Source organism: Peromyscus californicus, unplaced genomic scaffold, assembly GCF_007827085.1.
Source record: "Peromyscus californicus insignis strain IS unplaced genomic scaffold, ASM782708v3 Scaffold_5__1_contigs__length_169319896, whole genome shotgun sequence".
In the NCBI taxonomy this organism is placed as follows: Eukaryota; Metazoa; Chordata; class Mammalia; order Rodentia; family Cricetidae; genus Peromyscus; species Peromyscus californicus.
The window spans coordinates 105,027,202-105,040,536 of NW_026294573.1; the positions used below are offsets into that span (position 1 = coordinate 105,027,202).

At 50.9% G+C, this 13,335-nt stretch overlaps 1 protein-coding gene across 4 annotated transcripts in view; it reads left to right on the forward strand.

Moving 5' to 3' along the window:
* Cntfr (ciliary neurotrophic factor receptor) overlaps positions 1–995 on the forward strand; it is a 32,412-nt gene extending 31,417 nt beyond the window's left edge. For 3 of the 4 annotated variants that reach the window (XM_052716117.1, XM_052716118.1, XM_052716115.1), the window contains 2 exons: positions 76–244; positions 356–995. In XM_052716117.1, the coding sequence (XP_052572077.1) occupies positions 76–244; position 356 (170 nt within the window). In that variant the 3' untranslated portion in view covers positions 357–995. Of the gene's footprint in view, positions 1–75; positions 245–355 lie in introns of those variants that run through there. The other variant, XM_052716116.1, reaches the window with a different exon arrangement.
* The last annotated feature ends 12,340 nt before the right edge of the window (positions 996–13,335 follow it).

The window sequence follows — 13,335 nt, forward strand, 5'->3', positions numbered from 1 at the left end:
GGGTGCCTGATGAAACCCCAGCTCCGGGTGGGACTCAGTCCCGGCCCTGCCCTGAGTTTCCCCCATGCTCCCCAGAGACCACGACCGGCACCACCAGCTCCCTGGCACCCCCACCCACCACGAAGATCTGTGACCCCGGAGAGCTCGGCAGCGGCGGGGGACCCTCGATACCCTTCATGACCAGTGTCCCTATCACTCTGGCCCTGGCTGCCGCTGCTGCCACAGCCAGCAATCTCCTGATCTGGTAGGTTTGAGTGAGGCTGGGCAGCGAGGGGAGGGAGGGAGGGAGGGCCTTAGGGACCTCCATCCCAGCCTCCACCCTCACAGCCCCACCTCCCCCCGCCTATCTCCCCAGAGCCAGGCATCCTATGAGGACGCGCCAGAGCACCTGCAGAGGAGCAGGAGGCCGGAGCTGAGCCTGCAGACCCGGTTTCTATTTTGCACACGGGCAGGAGGACCTTCTGCATTCTCTTCAGACACAATTTGTAGAGACCCCGGCAGGCCCGGGCCTGCCGTCCCCTAGCCCCCACCACACCAAGCCGGCCCTCCTTTCCAGGGAGGACCATGCAGCTAACCCACCCACCAAAGACCCCTCTCACCTTGCCCCCCTCGGGCTGGACCCTCCAACGCCAGCGACTCCCAGGAGCCCTTGGGGGACCTGAGGGGAGCCCCCCATAGCCCCAGTTTTCTCCTCCTGCCCCAGCCTCCTGTCTGTCCCAGGGTCTCTGTTGCCACCATCAGATTATAAGCTCCTGACACTGGGGGGGCCCAGCCATCCCCCTCCCCCCGGTGCCCACACTTTTCAGTCCCTCCACCTCTGCCCCTGTTTTGTACTATTCTCCATGGACCCTTCCTGCCCCCAGTATTTAATGTCCTGCCGGTCCCCTCTAGTCTGACTCAGTGGTAACTTGCTGTATTTGAATTTTTTATAGATGTATTATACAGGGGTGGGAGGGGGGTAGGGAGTTCTCATTAAACGTCACCATTTCATGAGACCTTGGAGCAGAACCACTTTGGAGGGAACTCCTCTTCTGAGGACCTCTGCCCTGCAGGCATGGAAGAAGAGAGAAGCCAGGCTGGGGAAGGTGGACAAAGGTTCAGCCTCCAGGCCGCAGTTCGTTACGGATGATGGGTTCTACTTCAGGGGTGGGGCTCCCCTGCAGCCAAGGGCAGACTTGTGGGAGATGGACCCACATTGGGTACCAGTCACTCGGAGAAGCCGCTGAAGTTCTGACTGGCTGTTTATGAATCACCCCCAGAGCTACCTTCTAGGAGGGCCCAGGCGGGAGGCCTAGTCCAGATGGACCAGCAGGTATTCAGCCAGGCCACAGAGGTTCAGAACACAGTGTCCCAGGCCTGGCCAAGCAGGAAGGCAGCCTGAAGGCAGAGATTCCTTAGAGCATGGATAGGGATTGAACCTGGGCTTCAGAACTGGAATTATACAGGGTTAGGTCTCAGATTGTGTGTGTGTGTGTGTGTGTGTGTGTGTGTGTGTGTGTGTGTGTGTGTGTGTGTGTGTGTGTGTAGTATTTAGGGGGATCTGGGCTTTTAAAGTTCCTAAACGGGTCTAAGTTCCCTCTGACTTCTCCTGGTTGTCCCATATGTGTTCAAGGTCCAATTCCAGCCAGATGTGGTGGCACATTCTTCTAATCCCAGCACCCAGGAGGCAGAGGCAAGATGATCTCTGTGAGTTTGAGGTTAGCTGGTCTACATAGTGAGTTCCAGGCCAGCCAGGGCTATGTAGCAAGAGGCCCAATTTCTCTCATAGAAGCCACCTTACCAAAGCTCCTTTGCTGGAAATACCTAGGGCTAGAGTCAAGTCAACAGACTTATGAGGTAGGGTGAGAAGAGGCCAGAGTCCTAGCCTGGAAGCCAGGCTGTTCTGTGTGCTTAGAGAAAAGTGGGGGTGTCATCAAATCCACACACACCAGAGTATCTGCTCTAGTCCACGCTCCCCATAGCAGGTGCTCGATACCACCAAGAATTCCCCCTGGACACCACAACCCTTTCTCCTAGACCAGGCACTTTGCACAGGCCTTTGCAGGCCCACATGGGACCATGCCTTGGGAGAGAGTTCACAGACCTAGAGCATTGGTGCATCACGCCTAGACAAGATACAGACTGAGTTAGTCCCAGCGGAGGGTCTACAGAGTGAAGGAGGTTGGCCGTCCCCCAGACTGGAAGACAGAGAATGTTTCAGGTGGAGACTTGTGGATAGAAAAGACCCAACACAGGGCAACCTGTGGCTTTTCTGTTTTTGTTTTCAAGACAGGACCTCACTGTGCAGTTCTGGGTGCTCTAGAACTCACTTATGTAGACCAGGCTGGCCTCAAACTCACAGAGATTCACCTGTCTCTGCCTCCCAAATGCTGGGAATAAAGGCATGTGCCACTATGCCTGGCTAACCTGTGGCTTTTCAAACAATGGGGACTGTGCCTCGTTGGGCACAGAAAGAGACTCCCAGAGCGGACATCCTAAGAAGTAGCTGTGGACCTGCATCTGTACTGTGAACTCCCAATTCTGCCTGTTGGTTTGGGCTCGGCGAGGTGTGGCTCAGGCTGGAGCCTGCATTCTAGGTCCAGCAGGGTTATGTAGAGATCAGGGGTTACCAGCTGTCTTGCCAAGAACATCAATAGTCCTGCAGTGTGTTAGAACCTTGCCCCTTGCCTATCTTTAAGGTGGGTGGGCTGAAGTCAGAGGGTCTCTGGCTTGTGCTGCCTTTCTGACTCAAGAGCCTTGGTCAGCCCTGACCCACCCACAGCCCACCCAAAGCTTGGGCATCAGCAATCTGGCCTCCATTAGCAACATGGGAAAGCAATTATGTTGGGCCTGGAAAGGAGGGGGCAGAGCAAGGAGAGGGGGCCTGCTGAAGCCTTGGAGGCTTATGGAGGGGAGAACTGGGGTATCTCCCTGCCCCCAACCCCAAGGGATCAGCCTTGTCCTGAGCCCTTCTGGTCAGTATCATTGACTCTGGGGGTGTTTTCCCCTCCTTGCAAGCCCTCACCCCTTAACATCAGAGAACATTCGCTCTGGAGGGTCGCGGCTGCTGGCGCCTGCTACCTCTCTTGAGCGCCATCTCTCCACAGCCCGCTGCAGGGGTAGTTCTGGAGAGCCTGGGGTGAGTATAGGCACCAGTTCTTGGAGCTGGAGCAGAACTCAGAGAATCAGAACATTTTTGAGGGGCCAGGGAAGCTGGGGGCCACATCTGCAGCCTATGTAGCAGCAGCAGCCTAGTAGACCAGTCTTCCAGTTCATTATTTCTGTTTGCTCCCCCAAACTGCACTGGGAATGGGGTACCCTCTATGTCTTGATCTATCAGCAACCTGGCTGCAGGATCTCTCCTCTCAGTGTGGCTGCCCTGTGCTTTACCCCTGTCCTCTCTGACCTGACTCTTGTCTCTATATTTGGGTCTCTCTATCCTCCTGTCTCTGGATAAGTCTTTGGCCTGGTCCCAAATCCCCTGGAAATGGAGTTACAGGCAGTTATGTGCTGCCTGGCATGGATGCTGGGAAGTGAACTCAGGTCCTCTGGAAGAGCAGTACACACTCTTAACCACTGAGCCTTCTCTCTTCCTCTGGTCCCCAATCTTTGCATTTCTGTGCGTCTCTGTCTCTTTCCTCCTCTGTCTTTTGGGTTGTTTTCCCTCTTTATCCATCTCTTGCCCTCTGACTCCTTCCTTTTCTTAGTATCTCTCTGCCCGGTCCCTCTCTTTCTCTTTGCCTTTCTCCCCATCCCCCTGTGTCTCTAACCCCATCTGCTCTGTCTCTGTCTCTGTCTCTCCATCCCTGTCTCTGTGTATATGTGTCTTTCTCTACAACCATCTCCATCCCTATGTCCATCCCAGTCTTGGTCCCTTTTCCAAGACTCAACTCCTCTTCCTTTGCCTCCCTCTGGGTTCCTGCCCCACATCCAGACCCCAGGCTGTGGCCTTTGCCCCTCCCTGGTCTGAGCCAGGGTCTGTCCTAGATTCTGCTGCCCCCTCTCGGCCACCTGTCTGCCCTTCGTTCCTGTTCCGAGGCTAGTGGCTATGAGCATGGCGATCCTGTGTCTGCATTCCTAGCAGCTAGCCAGGGTAGAGGTAGCTATTAGGCACGACTCCATGCGGACAGCCCCCAGTCCTGAGAACTGTCAACAGTAGGGAGCTTACCACCTCTGTAGAATGAGACCCAGGAAGTTCATTGTCACAAGGAGAGAATGGGTGCTTGGCTCTGAACTCCAGTGGTATGTCCTGCACCTGGGTATCTTTGTATCATTAGTCCTACATGCCCACTGTATCCACAGTCAAGAGGCGCCTAACCTTTAGAAGCTTCCACACAGCCCTGTAGGCAGGAAGGATTGAGGTGTAATTCCCTCTTCTTTCGACTCTCCTCAAAGGTAAAAAGGGAGGTAGGTTGGCTTGAGGAGAGCAGCAGGGGGGACCTTATCTGGTAATGCCACTGGAGGGGGCGGGTACGGGGCGGGGGGTGCTAACCTGAGAGTGAACAGCGTGAGAGGCCTGGGTAACAGGGTCAGCTTGAAGGGAAGATACTAGTCTGGTCCATGCATCCCAGGACATTCTAATTTAAACTGCTAGTCTGAAGGAGTAGGTCTGATCGGTCCTGGCTAAGGAGACTGATCTGAAGACATAGTGTGTCAAAGGAATAAGATCTCCACCTGGTCCTGGTTTGCCTGGAGCTTTCCCGGTTTTGGTACTGAATATCTCAAATCTTGGAAAACCCATCCCAAGCAAAGTGGAACAGTTGGCCACTCTATCTGCAATGGCTCTGCCGCATACCAATCTGAGTGGACGGACTGGTGTGGAGGGTATCTTAGGGGTCCTAACCTGACAGTTACTGTGAGAGGGAGGCTGTTCTAGGCCAGAGACTTCCTTGACTAGACAGCAGGCCAGGGAGGTAGATAGAGTACTTCCAGGGGAGTGACCACCAGGGGGCAGGGCAGGTTCTCAGGAGATTCAGGCGATGGCTCCAGAGAGAAGCCAGCCGTCTGGGGCTGTGTGCAAAGGCTACAGGTACAACAGCAAATGCAACTGTGGAATTGCGTGCAAACTGTGGTGCTGGTGTGCAAACACGCAGTGTTGTGTGTTAGGGGACTTGGTGTACAGGGTACATCTGTGTGGTATGTTGGTTTGTGGCTTGTCTGGTGTGGCCCCAGTTGAGGCCTTTCCTGTGGCTGGAGAAAGACAGCAGGAACACCTTGGGCCTCATTAGGACAGGGATGTCATGAGAATCTAGCAGCAGAGATGCTTCCTGGGAGGGGGCGGAGGATGGAAGGAGAAACCTGGAACGAGGCTTTCCTGTGGTGGTATTTTACTTGTACTGAAATGTGATAACTCTAGCTACACTTTCCAATGTGTCCCTGCCCCATCCGGCAGAGAGTTCTCTCTCTACAGGAGTGTGTCCTGTAGGAGCACAGCGCACACAGTAGAGAGAACATAGGGACAGTTTTTAAGGAACCGCCAGAGTTGGCCAGAGGAAAAGCGTTTGGGAAGAGAGACATGGATGAAGCAAGGCCAGGATGAGACAAGAGTGAAGCCATCACAGAATCCTTCCACCTCAGCCCCACTAAGAAAATGAACAAAAGCTGAAACAGGACACAATCAAAGGAATTTAGAAGAACCCTTAAATAATGACAACCCCCCCCCCCCCCCCCCCCGCTAAAAGTAACACAAGATTTGAGTGCAGTGAAGCATTCAGAAAAGGTGAACTGGCAAACGAGAATTCATACTAACATGGCCCTGCAGGTGAGCACGTAGGCATAGGGAGAGTCAGGCCATCGTGATGAGGGAACTTAAAAAAAACAACAATTTCTTTATTCATGCACCCTAATTCTGCTCACCTCCCAGTCCCCCATATCCTCCCCTCACCCCTGCAGTGCAAAAAAACCAAACAAAACAAAGTAAACAAACAAGAACAAAACAAAACACCTTTTCTCCATCTTTCCTGCCTCTCCAACACCTCTTCATTCATCCTGGTGGCATTGGGAGCTGCAGTGTGTCACAGTATACCCTCTTGTCCAATCAGCTTTACTAGCAAATGTTCATTGCAATGGGTCACTGGTCTGGTTCAAGGCCTCTGGTTTCCGATACACCATCATCACTGGGTCCTCACCGGAACTCCTCTGGGATATTCTAAGGCCGCCTCAAATCACAGAGATCCTACGGGTATCATTCCACAGGACCATCACAAGCTCCAGCAGGTCCTAGATGGGGTAGACGTTAGGGTGGCCAACCCAAGGCCTGGGTGGTAGGTGAGCTGGTCAGTCCAGGTCACTGGGGTCGCCCACCTCAGGCGAGGGGGCAGAATCAGCTCCCCAATGCCCATGCCATAAGGGTCAGTTCTCCCTTGCCTATGGTGAGGGGTGAGGCCGTCTCTCCCAAGAGCAGGGGTCAGCTCTCCCATGGGGGGTTGGGGCTAGCTCTCTTGCTGCAGTGTCCAGCGAGAGGCAGGGCCAGCTTTTCCTGGGCCAGCAAAGGGCGGGGCCAGCTCAGGATGGCCCCCTGATTTCATTACACAGGGTTCCTTTGGCCCCCTGGGGTGACATGGGCCACAGACTGCAATGGGGGCCACAGGCCCCAACTGACATGGTCCTTGGCAGCAGTTTGGGCCCAAATGACATCCTGGCTCTGGGTAGAAGCATGGGCCACTCAGATTAGGATTGCTCTGGTGACGGCATGACCCCCAGACATCATCAAGGCCTCAGGTTGCGGCCCCAACCCCGGGCTTCTCTGCAACCTTTGGTGGCAATGTAAGACTTGGACTTCAGCACAGACCCCAGCCGTGGTAGGCCCACAGACCCAGACATGGTCCTCAGCAGCAGCCAGGTCAAGATATCACCATTATCCTATGTGGTAGTGCAGGCCGCTCAGATAGGCAGGGCCCCAGAGGTAGTGTGGCCCTCGGACACAAACATGGCTCCAGACCTTGGGTGTCCACATGGCCGTCGATGGTAACAGGAGCCTTGGACATCAACACAGACCCTCACTGCAGTAGGACCACGGACCCAGACATGGCCCTCAGCTGCAGCTCTGGCCCAGATGTCACCAGAGCATTGGGTAGCAGCGCAGGCCACTCAGATCAGCATTGCCCTGCCTGCATCATGGCCCTTGGACCCCAACATGGACTCAGGTAGCTGACCTGACCCTGGGCATCCACGAGGCCCTTGGTGGCAACAGGAACCACATATATCCATCAAGACCTTGGTCCCTATAGGGCCATGGACCCAGACATGGCCCTTGACAGCAACCTGTACCCGGATGACACCATGGCCTTGACTACAGTATGGCCTGATAAAGGAACCTTTTAAGTAGAAGCCCCATGACCCTCTGTGACACCTCCACAGAGGCAAGAAGAATATGGCATCTTCCATAGTATGGACTGCTGTCCCAGGGACTTGAGCTATAAGGCTGTAAGAATGGAATACACTCCCCTTCAATTGGAGCAGATATCTAAGGGTCCTGGGAGGATGAATACTTAAGCACCAGCAAGGTTGACTGGTAGTCCCAGCCAGGCCACCGTCAAGCCACAGCATTAGGAGGCATGACGGGCCCAAAGCAACAGCTGTTCCTTAGGGGAGGATAAATTAGTTGGGATGAAGGGATCGACAATGCAAAGGAGGAGTTTTTTAAACATGAGCCGTGGCAGGTAGCAGTAGGAGAAAAAGAAAAGGATGGCCTTTGGGTACAAAGGCCATGAGCAAAACACAGGCAGGAAGGAAAGTGAGAGAGTGGGAAGGACTCTGGAACATAACACACACACACTTACACACCCGAGTGCTCACACACACTCACACCAATCTAGAAGAAAATATAAACAAAGGATTTCCCACAAGTTCTTCCTGTGGTAGGTCTTATTAATATATAATATCGATAGGACGAAGGACCCAAGGACAAGATGATAAGACAGAATGAGGCGAGTAGAGAGAGTAGAGAACAGACAGACATAATAGAGGACCCAAACAGTAGTGTTGTAGACACAGCAAATAAGCCAGACACAGTGGCTGCAAGTGATGTGGAGGAAAGGCTTGGGCTGTGGAGTCAGCTGGTAGGAAAAGATGAGGCCGGGAAAGCACCAGGCAGGCGAGAGAACCAACACCACAGTGAGCACAGCCAGGAGCATCCTTAAGACAGGTGGAGGCTCCGAAAATTGAAGGCCAGAATATGCTACAGGGTTAAAATACAGGGGAAATCCCCCAATGGAGAACTGGATGTCCGTCTTGAAGATGACACCACACACCAGAGTAGCTGACCTTAGGACGTGCGGCTCTGGACAGCCTGGCGCTGCTCCAGGCTAGCGCGTTACGAGGTAAGCGGCATCTCCGGAGGCTTCAGGGTGAACGCAAGCATAAACGACAGGGTTAATCATGAGTCTGGGCGTGGGCTGAGAACTCAGGAACCTTTCTAGAAAAACAAACCCCTGGAAACTCAGGGCTAGGAATGTGGCTCAGTAGGTAAAGTGTTTGCCTGGCATGAGCGATGCCCTTGATTCAGTCCCCAGCATTGCTTAAACCAAGGCCTGGAGATACAGGCCTGGTATCCCAGCACTCAGGAGGATCAGGAGTTCAAGGTCATCCTCAGCTCCAGAGTGGTTTGAGGCCAGCCTGGGATACATAAAACCTTGTGGGTTTTGTTTTTGTTTTTAAAAGACAAAATCCAGTCAGCCAAGAAATTAATCAAAACCACGAATGGAGGAGAGGAGAGCCGTAGTAAAAAGGACTGGTGGTGACATTAATTCCATTTAGGTTCAGATTAAACTGTGGGAATTTTAGTTGTAGAACAAAATGTAAATGTTATAAATCTTGATAAAATAAAAACAACATTGGCAGCGTGATCTGGAGAGGAGAGGAGGGCCGAAGAAGGAGGGTACTAATCACATTTTCTTCCACAGCACAGAGTCAATTAATAGTGTATAAAGCTGAAACACGATGGTAAAAATCCTACCCTAGCTTCTTAATTGAAAGCATTTTTCTAAACGCAAGAGAGATCTTTTAGGAATGACTGCTTTTTGAGGTGAAGAAATAATTCAACTTGAGTTCATTTATTGCATTTTTACTTGTCTCTTTTCCTAGTTAAGTTCAAGTTAATTTTTTACTTTTGCTTAAAAAAAAAAATCTGCTACGGCGTGTGCAATTAGAACTATATGAACAGTCCCGTTCTTAGCTAGCTCTGCACTGTTCCCTGTCTCCCTCAACGCTTCTTTCTCTATATAGGCATCTGCTAACTAAATGTAACACCAACCGTTTCTGGGCGGTGACATTGACTTGCAATTTTATTTTATTTTAATTTTTTTTAAAGATTTATTTTATTTATTATGTATACAGTGTTCTGCCTGCATGTGTCTTTGCAGGCCAGAAGAGGGCACCAGATCTCATTGCAGGTGGTTGTGAGCCACCATGTGGGTGCTGGGAATTGAACTCAGGACCTCTGGAAGAGCAGTCAGTGCTCTTAACCACTGAGCCATCTCTCCAGCCCGACTTGCAATTTTAAAAAAATTATCTACAACTTTAATAGTAACATTTTCGGTGTATTTTAAAAATGTCAGCCTAAAACAAGACATAGTTGTTTATGCTTTTAATCCCAGTAATCAGGAAGCAGAGACAGATGGGTCTCTGTGAGGTCAAGGCCAGCCTGGTCTACATAGCCAGATCCAGGCCAACCAGTGCTACACATGGAAAATGACTTAACTTATGTTAAGTCTAGTGCTAGGCTTAAATTTCAGGCTAACTAAATGCACATTAGAGGGCATTTTGAAGATTGTGAGATAATCGGCCACCCTCCTGTAGTAGGCTGAATAATGGTACCCAACATGTCCGAGTCTGAGTTCCCAGACCTGTGACTATTACCTCATACGAGAAAAGGACTTTGAAGATGTGATTAAGATCAGGATCTTGAGATGCAAAGATTATTCTGGGTTGTCCAGACGTGCCTAAGAATTGCAATGGTTCTGAAGGAAAAGAGGGAGGAGGAGAAAGAGGAGGAGGAGGAGGAGGAGGAGGAGGAGGAGGAGAAGGAGGAGGAAGAGGAGGAGGGACTTAGAGAAGGTGCCAGAATGATGGAGGCAAAGTCAGGGTGATGTGCTCTGAGGATAAAGCAGTCCGTAGCCGGGGTGTATAAGCTCCCTAGAAGCTGGAAAGGAAGGATACAGATTGATTTGTCAAAGCCCACAGATGAGAGCAGTCTCTCTGACACCTTGACTTTAGCCCAGTGAGATGGATTTCAGACCACCAGACGGTAAGAAAAGACCTGTGTTGTTCAAAGCCACTAAGTCCATACAGACTTGTTCCAGCAGCAACAAGAAACTGTCACTGTCCTCCATGCCCTCCCTTTGCCCGCTGACTTTCTCATCTATGTCTCATCCAGCCGGTTCTGACCCCTCCTTCTGCCCCGACGTGGGTGCTCGTGGATCTCTCTCTCTCTGTGTCTCTCTGTATCTCTCTCTGTCTCTGTCTCTCTCTCTCCCTTTTCTACATTTACCTGGTTTTCTCATGTCTTGTACATAATGTTCTTCTGATTTCTAGAAAACTGATCACTGTCATCGATTCAAAAAACACTGTCTGGTACTTGTTGTGTGATTGGGAGTAGGTTTATCTTAACATGGGTGTATCATGGCCACTGGCCTGGAACTTGTTATATAGGACAGGCTAGTCTTGAACTCACAGAGATCCACCTGCACCTGACTTCCTAATGCTGAGATTCAAGGTATGTGTCACCATGCCCAGCCTTTTATGGAAAAAAACAACACAATAAAAACTTTATTTTATTTTATTACTTTTAGACATGGTCTCATTTTGAAGCCTAGCCTGGGCTTGAATTTGTTTTCCTCTTGCCTCAACCTCTTAAGAGCTGGTTCCCCGGTGTCCTAGTTAGCTTTCAGTTCTGTGATAAACAGCATGGAGGAGAGGGTGTATTTCATCTTACAGCTTAACATTGAAAGAAGCCAGGGGAGGAATTGGAGGCTGGAACGCAAGCAGAAGCCGTGGAGGAATGCTGCTTACTGGCTTGCTCCCCACGGCTTGCTTATATAACCTAGGACCACCTGCCCAGAGGTGGCACCACCCGCAATGGACTGGGTCCTCCTGCATCAATCGTTGATCAAGAAAATGCCCCACCTGGACTTGTCTACTGGCTAGTCTGATAAGAAACATGTTCGCAACCTAGGTTCCTTCCCAAATAACTCCAGCTTATGTGAAGTTGACAAAAGGGTAACCATCACAGCAAGGGTGTAGCCCACTCGCGGCTGTCTGTGAACTTTTTTGAGTCAGTTTTCCTGGATGTGTGGTATCTAGGCAATGAATGTTAAATGTGTATATTCTCTATGTGAACATGTGTTTTTATGTGCATACGCCCAAGTGGGTTTTTAAAGATTTATTTATTTACTCATTTATTTTCCTGAGACAGTGTTTCTCTATGTAACAGCCATGGCTGTCCTGGAAATCACTCTGTAGACCAGGCTGGTCTTGAACTCACAGAGATCTGCCTGACTCTGCCTCCTAAATGCTGGGATTAAAGGCGTGCACCACCACCACCCAGCTCTTAAAGAGAGCAGCTTACTTTATGTGTTTGGATGTCTTTCCTGAATATGTGTATGTGTACCACAAGTGTGCCTTGTGCCCTTGGAGGTCAGAGCAGGGTGTTGGATTCCCGGAACTGGAAACCACCAGCTCCTCTGCAAGAGCAACAAGTGCTCTTAACTGCTGAGCCAGACCTCCAGACCCCACTGAGTGTTTTTTGAACAATTACTTATTTATTTGAGAGAGCGTGCAATTCCACGGTGCATATGTGGTAGTCAGAGGACAATTTGAGGGAGTCCTCTCTACATGTGAGTTCCAGGAAATGAACTCAGGTTGTTAGGCTTGGCAGCAGACGTCTTTACCTACTGAGACATCTCACCAGCTGTGTACTTAGTGGGGTTGTTTTTTTTTGTTTGTTTGTTTTTGTTTTTGAGTTTTTCGAGACAGAGTTTCTCTGAAGCTTTGGAGCCTGTCCTGGAACTCACTCTGTAGCCCAGGCTGGCTTCGAACTCACAGACATCTGCCTGCCTCTGCCTCCTGAGTGCTGGGATTAAAGGCATGCACCACCATGGCCCAGCGTACACTTAGTTTTTATGAAACAGAAACTATTGATTTTGTCCACCTGAGCACACACAACATTAGGCTCAATGTTAGTGGAAAACCCTCATCAGTGGGGAAAAGATTGGGACTATGTGAAGGCAGGAAACATCCCCTGCCTGTGAAGGGCGGAGCATGAGGAAAGACGGCGGGAAAGATAGGGTCTTCTGTGTTTCTTGGTGGGCTGGGGAGGAGTTGGGGCTGCAGAAGATGTGGGGCCACATGCCCTACTTTTGAAAGTCAAGCTGAGGTTCTGAAGTTTTTGCTGACAGTGGAGGGCTCAGGGTTGAGGCACCAGGTCAGCTGCATGCTCACGGTGCATGGAAGAGTATGGACTCTGGTGGTTGGGGACTCTGAGATATCCTGGGAGAAGCTTTGATTAGACGGTGTGTAAAGTCATGTGCAGCTTCTGGCTGGGGATGTAGCTCACTTGGTGGAATACTTGTCTAGCATGCACAGAGCCCTGGGTGTTACAGAAATGCCTGTAATCCCAATATTTGGGAAGGCATGCCGAGCAGAGGTTCAAGGATGGCCTCAGCTATATAGTGAGTTTGAGGCCAGCCTGGATTTCAAGCTATTCTGTCTCCAAACAAACCAAAAGCTCTTGCCATGCAGCCATGAGGACCAAAGTTCAAATCAACAGAAAAGAAGCCGACACAGTGTAATACCAGCACTCCTGCAGGAAGATGGAAGCAGAGATAGAAACCACCCCCACCCCCACCCCCCCCACCCCCACCCCCACCCCCCACCCCCACCCCCACCCCCGGGCCGCCCACCGCCAAGCATGTGGGCCAGCTAGCCCATATATTCAACATGAAAACAACCAAGATCCTGTCTCAAGGTGGAAGCAAGGACCAACATGCTTTGATAGGTCCACCACCCCACCCCTCCATTCAAATTAACAACCACCCAGCTTAGCAACAAAAAGTTCCGCTGCCTGCTGTATTCAGGCAGAAGGACTAGGATTGGGCAGTGAGAAGGGTACTTACCGGAATACACGGTCCTCAATCTTGGTGAACAAGGATCTGGGAAGGAGAGAGGAAGAAGAGTCTTGTAGAATCCTGTCGACTTGGGGATAATAAGACTGTCTGTTAAAATAGCCATCATGAGAAGACAGGATTTGGGCTACAGCTTGAACATCTTGTCACTTACTCTGGTCACACAGCTGAATAGGGACAGACAGGCTGAGACTCAGCCATTTCAAATATGAGGCGCTAAACATACCTCCTGATA